The following is a 15,640-nucleotide window of genomic DNA, read 5'->3' on the forward strand; positions in this document are numbered from 1 at the left end:
CCCGATACGGCACATTTATTATTTAGTCAGCACGCAGTCACGTAGTGCTCCCACCGCACAGCTCTCACTGGTGCCACCAGCCTGCAAACCCCCACCCCCTCACGCCGCCCTGACTGGACACACACACACACACACACACACACACACACACACACACATACATACATGTGCACAAGTAGGAACACAGGCACACACACACGCACACACACACACAAGTACGAACACAGACACACACACACACACACACACACACACACACGTGCACACACTCACACACACACACACACACAAACACATACACACACACACACACACACACACACACACACACACACACACACGCACACACACACAGAGCCTGCAGTAGGAGCTGAAAGTGGATGTAGGCTGTAGAAGGCCCACTTGTGGTTAGGTCTCTGTGCTCCAGAGTCGTCGCCCTTCAAAGCACAACGCTGCCGCAGCAGAGAAACAAATTCAGCAGCACCGCCTCAGGCCTATCAGCCATACCCCATATATTTGTAGACACACACACACACACACACACACACACACACACACACACACACACACACATACATATACACACACATCCAAAACAAAAAAACTCTCTCATACACAAACTCACATTCATACTTAAACAGTAATAGTACCTTCACTCACTCAAGTCAACTCAACTCATCAAAACACCTGAAACACCCCAAGACACACTTGTCCCCACACACACTCACTCACTAACTCACAGCACACACACACACACACAGGGCATCTGTGTGTGTGTGTGTGTGTGTGTGTGTGTGTGTGTGTGTGTGTGTGCGTGTGTGTGAGTGATGAGCAAAACAAGGCCACCCAGACACACGAGCCCCCAGCAGCAGCAGCAGCAGCCCAGTTATCCGACGCGTAACCTTCACACGCATTTCTCCGCACCCCCGCGAGTCCAGCGTCACGGGCCGAGCCAAGACTTCCTCACATTTCAGCCGCAGAGCCCCCCCCCCCACACCACTCACCTATGACATTTCACTAAGGCAGAGAAGTGACCCTCCTGACCCCCGGCCCCTCTCAGTCCAGACTCCTTCATCTGTGACCTCTGACCCCCAGTCTCCCTGACCCTTCACCCTCATTTTGTAGGAACACTCCTCTGTGACACGCAGGGGAGGGGCTGGTCTGGGTGGACGAGACCCTCCCCAAGGTCACCATCTATCTGAGAGGGCCACTCTTAAAGCATGGCATCCTAATCTGACTGCATTGATTTTACTATGAATATATTACCAGTGCCTGACACCCACAACCACCACTAGCACCACCACCCCTCCACCCTCGTCTTGTTATCTTTAGGGGCAGCATTTCATTTTGAGGTATGACAAGAGAAGCTCTCTCCCTACAGTAAACCAGTCAGTCAGGTAGAGCATCAGGTGGTCTAATCAGTGGTGATTCAGCAGGTTTACTTCTGGCTAAGCCAAAGGGAACTAAATGTAAATTTAGATATTTGTTTGAAGGGCAATGTTGATCTCCTCAAATTACATTTTAGATAGTGAACCACCCAACTGCCCCCCACAAACACACACACCTCCGCTGTGGAATTATCCAGCCACTCTTTTCATCCCCCACCTCTCCATCCCCCCCCCCCCCCACCCCCAGCCCCCACCCAGTCCTCCCCTCTCCAAAACAGATGACCACGCACTCATCATAGTCAATCACTCTCTTAGCAGACTGGAAGGAAGATAGCTTTTCACAATGTTACATTAACAGAAGATAATATTTTCACAAATGTGTGTCCACACACACACTCCTGACCCTCTCTATCTGTTGTCCATGGTGTTCTACTTCTCATGCTGACACAGTCGCTTGGCTGCTTGTATGTTGTTCCTCCCGACTTCAGTGACCAGTCTATTTGCAGACATGGCTTTTGGTCAGTGTGTGACTCTCCCTCAGTCTGGGTTTTGTTGGGGAAGGGTGGAGAGGGGAGTGGTGCTGGGTGACAACTGTGCTATTTGCCCGCATGCCAAACTATGAGCGTTCTTACACGGACTAAGATATCACACCTCATTTCAGAGGAATCAGGGTTTACTCTGTCTGCACAAGAGCACATGATACACACACACACACACACACACACACACACACACACACACACACACACACACACACACACACACACACACACACACACATATATACATAGGGAGGGGGGAAGGAAAGAGATACAAACACACACAGATCCTGTACAATACGTAACACAGATAATGTATGCGGTCATCTACCGCCATAAGAAACAAACCCAAACTGATCCCAAACAAATGAGTTCAGAGTGAGTATGTACTGGATGTACGGAGTACAGAGTCTTTGATGTAGGTGGCCAAGTGAACCACTCAGAACAACAACACAGTAAGATGCCTGTCACAGAGGTCTGACTCTGGCCTGCTTGGCGAGTGCCTCCTCTTATTTCAGTGGAAACGTAACACTCCCAAAATAGAGCCAGACATCTCGAGCCAGCAAGGTGTGGGGTGGTAAAGGCCTCCACACAACACCTCCACCATATTATTTATTTATTCATTTATTCATGTATCAATTCATTTATTTGGCATCATATGCATCCCAATCTCATTACAGTGTAAAGCGCCAAACACATCTAATAATGAATGCTTTGTCTCTTTCTGCCTTTGCCCCACTCACATGTGTTAAGTCCAGTGGTGCTATAGGTATGACCGTGTGTCAAAGAGGCAGACCAGCGACACTTGCTGGGGCTCAGAGGGTCATTTTAATGAGCACCAGCGGTCCAGTGGTTAACTCTGGACACAAACGTCTGACTAACACAGGCAATTAAGACGGACGATCAAATTACATGCGCAATATGTCTATGAATACGTCATTAAAGACATAATACGTCTAGAAGGCTAAGCTAAAAATAATTCAATATGTCATTAATGACATAATGCGTCTAAAAGGCTGAGTTACAAATAATTATAGTCACATCAAATGAACAATAAAAATGACAAAATAATAATATAAGGAACCTTAACAAACTGATAAGGCCAGACACAGCATCTATCATAATTACAAAGCATGTTTACTATGCAACACATTTCTGGCACAAGTAACATTTCTCACGTCCTGTGGTGGTATTAATTCATAGTAGTATCTGATTTTGTTGTTGTTCTTGTTACTTAATTAAGTATTTACTCTTGTTGTTAATTAAAGCAAAACATTCACTGAACTTGTCATATCTAAACTTATTTTGAGAAATCATAATAAATTACCATAAAAGTTGTATGGGTTGTTTACAGATTACTTTTACTGCATGCATTAATACATAAGTTATAAATGTCATGCTATACCTATGCATTTTAATACTACTAATGCTAAGACTGACTCAATGTTTCTCTAGTGATTAATGGCAGATGCCTAAATCAATGCAAACTGTTTTTAGAATAGTAGAAATCATGATGCAGTTATAAATGATGTAATACAACAAGTCCCTCAGATCTATCTCACTGTGTATGTCTTTAATCATAGCATGCTCTTTAACATGTTTTACACCAGCTAATGCATAATGTATATGCATAATGTCACAGAAAATTAGACAACTTTCACTTATTATGCGTTTAAATCTGACCTCGCAAACCTTTGATGATGAGCCAGAGCAAACCAATTACACACAGAAAGGATTTGCTGCACACTATGTAAACATTTGCTTTTGCAAGCCAACATGAAATTAATTGTTTTAGCTTAATACTAATGGCAACCTAATTGACTCCATGAAGCATTTAGAGAAAAAAGACAAGCATGTGCTTCTCTCAATAAATACAAAATGATCTCCTGTAAACATAAGTATAAGTATATATACTCTTTTGAGCCTGTGAGGGAAATTTGGTCTCTGCATTTATCCCCAATCCGTGAATTAGTGAAACACACTCAGCACACAATGAGGTGAAGCACACACTAATCCCGGCGCAGTGAGCTGCCTGCAACAACAGCGGCGCTCGGGGAGCAGCGAGGGGTTAGGAGCCTTGCTCTTCAGCCGTGCCTACTGATTGGGGTTCGAACCGGCAACCCGCCCGTTACAAGTCCGAAGCGCTAACCATGGCTGTCATAACACTGAGTACTTTCGTATCAGCTATGACAGCGACTATACATTGTATGGCTTAATTTGGCAATGCTTCTGAATCTGATTTCATGTACTATAAATAACCTCTACAGCATGAAAACATTGAAAACATGAAAACCTATTTACATACCCTACATTACACATACAAAAACATAGTATGTATGTATGTATGTATGTATGTATGTATGTATGTATTTATCTATACAATTACAAAGAACAGAGCTGTAGGATACAAGGATATAAAAGATAAAAGCTACTCTTTACAGACCAGGAGTGCGTTTCCCAAAACCATAGTTGCTAACCTGTTAGCAACTTAGTTGGTTGGCAATGGGAAATTGCATTGCAACCAACAAAGTTGCTAACTTAGTTAGCAACTATGCTTTTGGGAAACGCACCCAAGGATGTCTCCTATTCTCTCGTTTTCCTGCTCCCTCGCTCTCTCCTGGACATCGCTGTTGCAAAAAACACAGTGAGAATAGCCAACTGTGGAGTCACCAGCTTGCAGACGCTGCGGCACATTGAGGGGAACATTTCCCTGGCCTCTCATGTGCTATCTCACATTCTCTCACTCGCCACTCTTTAGCACCCCAACATCTTTAGCACCCCAACATCTTTAGCACCCCGACATCTTTAGCACCCCGACATCTTTAGCACCCCAACATCTTTAGCACCCCAACATTTAGCACCCCAACATCTTTAGCACCCCAACATTTAGCACCCCAACATCTTTAGCACCCCAACATCTTTAGCACCCCAACATCTTTAGCACCCCGACATCTTTAGCACCCCAACATCTTTAGCACCCCAACATCTATAGCACCCCGACATCTTTAGCACCCCGACATCTTTAGCACCCCAACATCTTTAGCACCCCGACATCTTGTCCTCCACTGGAGTTTCCTCTGAAGGACTGTGGCACGCTGACAGAGAACGGAATACCATTCACAAAAAATATCAACTATCAATGTCAACAGGCCCTCCTGTTTCTGTACGATAACACTACCAAGCACAAATGATGATGTGCTGTATGTTTTAATGCTGTAGCATCATTGAATGTACAAGTTTTTTCTGCAAAATGCTAAGCAAAGGTGCCATCATGATTTAAGCGATTGTACACACATGAGAGCATTCCAAAGAGTCTCACTAGGTGGCTGGTGGTAAATGCAGCTTTAAAGGGATACTGGAGGAGAGGAGAGGAGGAGAGGGGTGCAAAACAGGACTACTCCATCAAGCTACTGCTACTCCATCAAGTCAACATGAGGTGACCTCGGCGAGAAGTTTGGAGGGCCATTACGGCACACAAGCGAGGCGTGCCACAGGAGAGAGAGGGCAAGGGGAGGGCGCCTGTGCCATGCTGACACCTGGTGCTCCAGATGACAGCCCTATGGCCAGATGGACCATGTCACACACACACACACACACACACACACACACACAAATACACACACATACGCACGCACGCACGCACACACGCGCACACATGAGCACACACGTGCACACACACAAACACACACACAAATACACACTGACCCACACACAGACTCACACAGGAAGGTAAACACAAGAACTTCAGTGTAGTGCAGTCAGTACTGAAGTAAACCCTCTGCTAAAACTATACTATAAGTCCAACGGTAAATTAAGCTGCTGACACACTCCTCACACAATTGAACATGAGCACAAAACCCCCCCATATTTCTGGTATTTTTGTATTGTTTACATTACTAAGCACTGCTGCATCCACTAGCATCCTCCTCTCACAAAGGGATATATGGCTCCAGATACATGTCGCCACAAAAGGAGCTTTATCTAAAGACTTCCGGTGTGTACACACCGGGGGGGGGGGGTCTTCAGCACGGGTGTGGAGTAATCAGGGGATGGGGAGAAGAGAGTGACGTAATGAGAGTGTGGAGGACAGATTAGAGAAAACCCTGCGGTGCATGTCTGCCCACCCACACACACACACACACACACACACAACCACAAACACACACACACACACACACACACACACACACACACACACACACACACACACACACACACACACACACACACACAACCACAAACACACACACACACACACACACACACACACACACACACACACTCACACACACACACACACACACACACACACACACACACACACACTCACACACACACACACACTCCACACAACCACACACACACACACACACACACACACACACACACACACACACACACACACACACACACATACATGCACACTCACAAAGGCACATGCCTTCCCCCACCCGCACCACCTGTCACACCCCATCCTAAAAGCCCCTCAGCACCCCTCCTGCCTTCCACGGAAACACAGAGCCATTGGAAACACACACACACTGCATATGCCCATACACATGCACACAATCCCAATGTAAACAAACACACAGAGACAAACAGATACAGAAACATACACACACACACACACACACACACACACACACACACACAGACATTACATATGCAAATACTTGACATATTTACACATTCAAACACACCCAAATACACCCATGCAAACACATATGCCACACCAGCAGCAGCAGCAGCAGATGCCCCTGGCACACACACGCATAGACACACACTCAAACACACACATTATGTGATATTAAAGAATATAAATTGCTATACTAATGTAAATTGTGAAGCCAGTTCAACAAACTATTCTAACCAATCACAACATTCACCTACTGAATTAATTTCATTAGTCACTACACCTACAGACTGAGTTCAGATCAAGTGACAACTGCAAGACAATCTCATTTTGACAACCCCATACTGAAGACGTGAACATGTGACGGATTCCTAAATCTGTTTGAAACAGGTTGAACAAAAAACAATGGCCACTGGCCTATCCGAATGTTTCTGAAAATAACACCTAACCAAAGTCGATGTAGGATCCCACCAGACTCAGATCTTCTGTGTGGAGCTATGATTGAGGTCTGTACTGGTCTGGGCTCCTCAACCAGAGTTATGGTGATAAATATGTTACAATAGCCAACATCTACACTTTAATCATCCCTCCTCTCTAAAGTGGTGGTGGTCTAGTGGTTAGTGATCTGCGTGTCCAAGATTAACACCTGAAAGTTGTGGGTTCGATGCCAGGGACTAGGACTTTTGTGCCCCTGAGCACTTAAGTTGTTCCAGAGGAACTGACCCTGTAGGTCATTTACTGTAGGCAGATGATAAAAATACTGCAAATAGTGTAAAAAGGTACTGATTTCAGAAGTGTTAATAAATACCTTATAATATCTAAAACCTACATTTGAACCATCCATCCTTTCTAACGTGGCCAGCTAATGCCCACTCTCTCCCTGTGTGTGTGTCTGCACCGGCCGCTGTTACCTCCAGAGCTGCAGACGGCTTCTTTTTGAGCTCCTCGCACTTGCGGAACTTGCAGATCTGGTGTCCGGTCTTGCGGTTGCGGCAGCTGCTGCACTGCTCACAGTTAATCCTGCGCCGGCAGGGCGGGCACATGCCGCAGCGTTTCCGCTTCTTCTTGCCGGAGCTGATGGCGGAGGCCAGCTCGCTCTGCGCCGGGTACTCGGCCAGGCCGGCCATGTGCAGCGCGCTGTCCGCCAAGAACACCCCGGCCGGCGTCATGATGAACAGACCCGGGTTGAACGGGAAGCCGCCACCCACGCCGTAGGCGAAGTCGGCGAGGCCGCTCACCGCGTCCGCCGCCGCCGCCGCCGCCGCCCCGTCCAGGTCGCCCGCGGCGCCGGTGCCTGACTCGACGCCCCCGATGCCGCCGACCCCGACGCCACCCGGCAGCAGCATGTGCTCCATGCCGGCCCGCTTGAGCAGCGCCGCCGCCTGGGCGAAGTGCAGCAGGCCATTCTGGTTCTCCAGCATCTGCTCTAGGGTCCGGTCCAGTTTGCCCAGCGCGGGCATGGACGCCAGGGTCTGCGTCTGCGGAGGCTGCTGGGGGGGCTCCTGGGGCTTGGTGGCCTGGTGCTTGACCTTGCCGTTGCTGCCGCTGTGGAGTCCGTTGAGGGTGTTGTTACTGTTGGTGTTGGCCGCGGGCGTGTACTGGGAGAGGGCGCGCGAGTGCTTCAGGCTCTTGCTGAGCGGCTCACTGATGATGCCGCTGCGGTTGCGGCGCTCTGCGACGGGCGAGTCCGGCGTGCGGCGGCTGCTTGGGTCCTGGGCCTCGGCTGTCCGGTTGCCCTCCGGCCCGCCGCTCGACATGATCCAGCCCCGGCGCGAGTGCGTGGGTCGGGTCGGGTTGGGTGGACGGGTGGGGGTATGGGGACAGGATGGGTAAGGGGGGTGAGGGGGCGGCAGGGGAAGGGGCCCAGTGCTACTCGTTTGCCTGCTGAAAGCTCTAGGGGTGAGGGTGGAGCCTCCCCTTGACAGACTGATCAGCCGGCCAATGGCAGGCAGGTAAGCATGCAGGCAGGCAGGCCTCCTGTAGCCGTTGACCTTGACCTGTCTAAATTTTAACCCTCGTCCACATCCTTCCACTGGTAAGCCAAAGACTAGGAGAGATGGAGAGAAAAAAAGAAAGCATTACAAAAGAGTTGTTCTCAGCTGTGAGTCACAGACATATTCAGACACATCAATGTAGAAATGAAATAGAGAACTGGCAGACAATCAATTTCCCTGACAGAGCCAGTAATAATCAAAATGTTTTAACAATTCAGTTCAAAACACAGTGCAGAGTTGAAGACGAACCACTTCTTCCACATTCTCTGTTCAGTAATGTTCAGTTCTACACAAGGGGTTGAAACCAGTGAAGTAAACATCAGAATTAGATTATTAGAATGTCAAGCTGCTCTCTCTTGTCACACCCAAACACCAGAGCTGTTCATAGACCTCTCCTGGGAAACCACCCATGAAGGCCCACTGTCTCCACAATTTGTTATACATTTGTATATACACACACACACACACACACACACACACACACATACACACACACACACACACACACACACAACACACACACACACACACACACACACACATAAATGATGATGGCTCTAGATCCAACAAGTCAAAAATAACACTAAAACAGACATTCTTCCATTTTTGTTCACACAAATCTGTGTGCCACACACAAACATGAATGTGCACTGCATGTAGCTATCACACTACCAACCCCTCAGTCACACACACATACAGTCATCACAAAAAGTTCAGTTCACCTTATAATTTGTGACATGATGACACCATTTCCCAAGTTAGGTATAAAAGCTCTCTCGTCCCTGTCACCTAAGGTGAGAGGATCTATCCTTATGTGATCTTTTGCACTATTCCATTGGGAAAGGGGGAGGGAAGAAGCACATTTATTTTGCTTTAGAGATGGATAGGTAGAGCATTCCCCACTCCACACATAACTGTTTGTTATTTTCTCTTGTAAAAAACTACAATATATCCATTTCCTCAAAATGTTGTGTCAATCTAGAAGAGTTTCAGATGTTTGTATTGTCCCGTTTGTTTGAATAACCAACAGCAACTTACAAAGGGGGAATCACCTCAGTGACCAGTGCCCTGACAGACATGCACACACGCAGACGCACATAACCCCCGAGAAAAAATCTGAGGAAATGGCCGGCCCAGTCCTTATAAGGGAAACAAAGGGAGGGGGAGGGAGAAGGGCTGGGGGGGGGGGGTGGGGTGGGGGTCTGCGCAGTGTGTGGAAATTGGAAGGCCAGAATTAGTGGGAGGTAAAGCTTCAAAGGCAGGAGCGCAGCCCCCGCATTCTCACCAGCTCAGGGGTCTGTGGCGCCAGCGGACCACAGCCAGATCCGCCCCCCAAAGCCACCACCACCACCGCACCCCCCACCCCCCCGCGCTTGCCTGCCTTTCCCCCCTGCGCGTCTGTCCACACCCCCCATCTCTCTCCATCAGCTCGCCTGCTGACCAGGAGCCTTGCGGCACAGCCACAGCCACAGCCACAGTCCGCCCGCTGTGCCCTGCGCCAGTAACGGCTTTGCTCCTGCCAGCGCCTGTGCCCGCTCCCAGCCTAGCCACCGCGCTCGCCATCAGCATCCATGACATCACCTCCAGTCCCTCCCCCCCCCACACACACACTGTCTCTGGGTAAGATCTGTCACATTCACAATCTGGCCTTCATTTTATCAATCACATCTGAATGACTGTGTTTACATGGAAACATGTTTCATTTCTTTCTTGGGCCACCTCATTCTTCTAACTGCATGTTATACTTGGAGAAATCATAGCAAGCCTGTCTCCAACACTGAGGAGATACAATCATGCTACATGCTATTCAAAGTAATAGTCAATGACAGTACTCATAGTGTTTTCATCTGTCATTGATAACTTCTTCTCATTCACTAACACATGAGAGCATTTCTTCAGTGGCATAACTCACAGGACAAATAACTATGCAGCTGCTATTGTACTGTGACCAATGAGAATAAGACAAATATTTGCCATCAGCAAAGCAAGATGTATACCCCACACTTAAACACTTCTGTCCATTAGCCACACCATGATGCTCACTGTCTGCTTTATGGTCATGTGTTAACTGAAGCAAACTGCACAATTTATGACAATTTAGTGGGGTGTCATAGGTCAGGATAGTCAACTAAAAACGTCTGATCACATTTGCCTCCACAGACAGGGATGAAAAAGAATTCTGCATTGCTTGTGTAGCTAATTCTGTCTGAGCACAACAAACATAGCATGTACTTTCCATTCACTTCACACTTACATTTTTTTTTTTACCATAACTCCTTTATGTTGAACGGATCAGTATTATACACATACATTTTATTTCACTAACATGGAATAAAGTACGCTACAAAGAGGACCTGTGTTTGAAAATCTTACCATACCCAATTACCATCGCAATCACGAGATGGGTTCAGTTGAACACCTTAAGTTAAACATGTTCCATGTTTAGCATTTGCTTTACAGGTGAAATCAATATTGTGATGACATGATTTAAAATGTATTTCACAGGCTGTTAACCTCTTCTGTAGATAACGCAGTGTAGCCAGCAAATAATCACTTCTTGACTTCACATTTCCCTTAAAACAATGCCAGAGGAGGTCAGTCAAGGCCACTCAACAACACGGAGATGAAAGCCAGATTTACTCATAATGAACTGATTAACTGACAAGTAAATCTAAGCTTTTTTCACAGCCAGAGGAATGAACAAAAACAAAACAAAATCTTTTGTGGTTGCACTATCTTGATGAGCATCAAGTGTTGACTGCTTATCTTGAATGGCTTAAAGAGAAAAAATGTATGCATGCATCCATAGACCAGGCTCAGACAAGCGAGCCAGTTGCCTCCCTCAGTAGGGATGTTTTGATAAACTACGGTAAAGACAGTGATGTGATATGAGTATTATGTTCAGTCAGATCATTATAGATAAAGACTCCAATTAGCCAAGTTGGTTTTTGATATAGACATGTTTAGTGTTTACAGGTCTGCGGCTAGATGAAGGGTTGCCACACTTCCAAAATCTAATCCTTTTAGAGGGTCGCTTTAGAACTGCTCTCCAGCCAGGTCATACTATTACATACTATTACTATTACTACACCACTGTGGGAATGGGGAACCCGTTAGCTTGAGTTTAATCAGTAGCTCTAAGGAGGCTGCATATGGCTGTTTTGCAAGCTGCCAGTCTCACAGGGAATATCAACCTTAAACCACCACCATCAGCAGGCAACGTGTAAGAAAAGGTAATGCGTGTGCACACACACACACACACACACATACACACATAAACACACATGCACATGCACATACACATACACATACACATACACATACACATACACATACACATACACATACACACACACACATACACACACACACACACACACACACACACACATAAACACACACACACACACACACACACACACACACACACACACATAAACACACACACACACACAGGTACAGTATGATGATGATATGTCTATACAATATATAATATCAATATACGATGAAACTGAAGAAACTAAATTTCTTTTTTTACACTGCACCATTATAAACTGACATTTTACTGTCAACATATCCCACAAGAGGCGATTCATAATTTAAGAGGATCTAAATACAAAAGAATATAAAATGTCCCATTGATACTCTTTCTGGATACCCTTGGATCTGCTGCGCTGTATTAAAAGTGGACTTCTTCCTTACCACGTGACAAGATGCAGCAGCCTATGTCAAAGATAACACAGAGGCAAAGACTAGGTGTGTCTTCCAGGTGTGCCCTACTGTCCTACAGTATTCTAGGAATAATGAAAATACTATTTTGACATGTATTGAACATTTTAATTCTTCCAGACATTTCAAGCTTTTTAAGCATAAGATGTAAAATACCACCCAAACATACTTGTTGCCGTTTAAATCTCTCAATTTCATAGATGATCACAGTTATTGTGTGTTTACAAAGTATGACCTGTGAATGACCTCCAGAAACATGTGACTACAGAGAAACAGCTTCTCATCTTCTTGTCCAACTCCCCAAGCCAAACTACTTTAGTGATTAGTGATTTGTAAGGTTATTCACTGCTCTGCTACTTGTAGAGCATCAGCAGAGTCTTTCCCCAAAAAACATGACAGGGAACTTTTTGGAACACTTTGTAAAAAAAAAAAAACTAGACCTGCATGTTTCCTGTTGACAGTATGATTCTATTATCCAGTGCAACAGCTCATGTTAGTGGTTGTGAGAGCTTGTCACCTGACAATAAGAACAACAGAAGCAACATGTCCTCTCAATTCTGAAGTAGGATATGGCTTCATTTTCAGTAAGATGACTGAATTCGATTAACACCTCATGGTTTTGCTGTGACCACTGTCTGCAATGAGTGAAATGTATCATTAGGCCTATGTATTATTATTATTATTATTATTATTATTATTATTATTATTTATGTATTGTTGTTGTGATTATTGTCGCAATTACTCTTGTTTTTAAAGCACGACATCGCATCCCTCCGTCGACCATGTCAATTTGAAGCTGCACCCAAACCCCCTCCCCGGAGGTCAATGTAAGGCGGTAATTGGTCCTTTCCCTTGGAGTATTAGGCCGAAACAACACAACCACTGCACGACTGGAATGGGACTAGCTAGGGGTTTGGAACTCTTTCTCATTCTCCTCATTAATATGTTGTCATCATGTTGATCCTCTTTATGAAGGCTATCAAAACTTTTTTCCCTAATGAGTTTTTTTTAATTATCAACAAAACAAGCAAAGTAAATGTGTAAATCTTCCCAAATATGATATGAGGGTATGCATGGAACTGTTAAAGTTGTGCATAAGTTCCTCCTTGATCACCTTTAGTGTCAGAATTTCTGGGCAAAAAAGAAGCGAAATCCTCCAAATAGGTAGCAGGCTATTAGCCAATGCGGAACTAAACAAGCCTTCTCTCACGACGCGCAATCACACAGGCTCCACACCTATTCCCCACCCCAAACAAACACACACTTACATACGGACGTAAGCACGCATGCACACACGCTCACACACTTATCGCACAGACGCACGAGACCCAGAAGCCTGTTTTTGACTCGAATTGACTCGAATGTGCACAAAGAGATGCCCAAGACTTCTTTCCTGTCTACCCTCGTAGACTTGGTCATTTCAAAGTTGTATTCCTGATTATGCTCGCTGAACGCTTGACTTTGTTCTTTAATTGTTACGGCCATTTATTCACCACCACACACTAGTAACCCCTTTGTGAGCGCCGCTGCTGCTCACGGATTGCGGCAGTACCGGGGGGTCGCCGTAAATCCCCGTTCTCAGCGGTACAAGCACGGGGACATCGCGCGCCGAAGTCAAGCTGATCCCCTCGCCACAAACAATGAGACAGACAGCGAACACATTTTGCCTTTATATGATTATCTAAAGTCACATTTCTTTCCAAAGACAATAATTACACTATATCATAATATTTCCAACGGCAAGTATAAGTTATACTTCAAATCAGCACACACGAATTTGTCAAATTTATTAATATTTGGGTATTTATGCATTGCCTAATACCAGGTCGTGGTATCTTCCCAGGTGCAGCCTTCTGCATCCTGTTTTTAAAAGTTCCGTCAACGAGAACTGAGACATCAGTAATAACCATACCACCTGTCGTGATTTCTGTCGCTATCATAAACGTCATCAAGCCCAAATCAATGTAAAGTAGCCTGAACTAACATAATTTCAATCACAAATGTTGAAGAACACAAACTTTCTCAAAAATCCATGCCATTGCTAAAAGATTCACACTTGAAATGTCATCGTTCACCATAGGACAAATACCTATTCAGAAATTTCGACAACTGTCTTTAATAACGTAGCTCTAATAATCAGAGAGAATTAATTCTTCCAGTACAGTCTATTTCCTATTTCTCATCACCTAGCCTATATAGTTATCAGCACCATAAGCACAAGCTACAAACATGCGCGTAATGTAAACCCATAAGTTTAGTTAACATTAAAACAGTAGTTGCAAAAATACCTTTTGTCTAGACTCAGTGATCTGAAACCACGGTCTCTGCGGTGCCAGTGTATGGTCTGCAGCAGCACGACAGGGAAAATAGATAAGAACCATTCTCCCGTTTTCCCAACTAACTTGATCGTTAGTAAGATGACATCCCAACTTTGAGCAGACTTCAACAAAGTATGATTCCCCCTTCAATGTATCTGCATATTTGCAAACACGGGCCCTTTTTTATTCGCACCTACCAAGGCAGATCCGACCAGAGGGGAGGGCTCCCACTGTCCAAGCGGTCCGTCTCAGAGCTTGCCGTAGAGACTGATGTCAAAAGAAGAAAGAAAAACCTTACTCTTGTGTAGGAGAAATATTATTGCCAGCAACTATGACCAATCATTGGTAGTCTCAATGAATTACTATAAAACGTACTTTCACGGAAGCTGAGCGTATGGGCTCTTCAACCTTTCGATACTCGCAATCCCACCTCTACATCCCCGTTCGCAGAGACGAACATGCAAACCCATTTCATAGATTTTTGGAGCTCCAAGTAAAAACCGAACTGGACTTTCCAGAGACGTTGAAGTGGTGAATTATTTCGCAACAACGTTCATCAGAACATGTCTGTAATTACTAAAAATCCGTAAATACTCGGGGGCAGAGTTGATCCATTTTTGTTCTTTGTTTATTCCGGCATGAGGTCAAGATTAGAACTTTTAATATCTACGTTTGTGGATATGGCTATCCGCGCAGGCTTATGTCCGCGTGCGCTGTATGCTCCATATGATATTTTCCTGTATGAGCCAAACTTGATATTTCGTCATACCTCTTTAAGACTGAACTTTCCTTAACACATTCATGCCTCCAATGGATTTGGCTTTCTAACAATATCAATTGACTTCACGTGGTCTTTTGTTGACTTTTATCTCAGCAGATTTCTGCTCAGTTTGAATGGGCCTATTAACTGGAAACATGTGACACTGCACTCTGACATTACAATATTACATATTGTAATATTGACAATAATTGTAAAAGCAATTATGTATAAATTATTAATTTAAGTGATAATTTTATTATGATAAATTCAGTCTAAACT

At 45.1% G+C, this 15,640-nt stretch overlaps 1 protein-coding gene across 3 annotated transcripts in view; it reads right to left on the bottom strand.

Moving 5' to 3' along the window:
- The window catches only part of cxxc5a (CXXC finger protein 5a), a 17,111-nt gene extending 1,800 nt beyond the window's left edge, over window positions 1–15,311 (bottom strand). Inside the window, exons 1-3 of one of the 3 annotated variants that reach the window (XM_048238020.1) lie at window positions 14,977–15,311; window positions 14,799–14,868; window positions 7,472–8,607 (exon numbers count right to left, since the gene is read on the bottom strand). In XM_048238020.1, coding sequence (XP_048093977.1) covers window positions 7,472–8,317 — 846 coding nt within the window. In that variant the 5' untranslated portion in view covers window positions 8,318–8,607; window positions 14,799–14,868; window positions 14,977–15,311. The other 2 variants (XM_048238022.1, XM_048238021.1) reach the window with 2 other exon arrangements.
- Between the last annotated feature and the right edge of the window lie 329 nt (window positions 15,312–15,640).

The sequence above is a fragment of the Alosa alosa genome, chromosome 2 (genome assembly GCF_017589495.1).
Source record: "Alosa alosa isolate M-15738 ecotype Scorff River chromosome 2, AALO_Geno_1.1, whole genome shotgun sequence".
Taxonomy (NCBI): Eukaryota; Metazoa; Chordata; class Actinopteri; order Clupeiformes; family Clupeidae; genus Alosa; species Alosa alosa.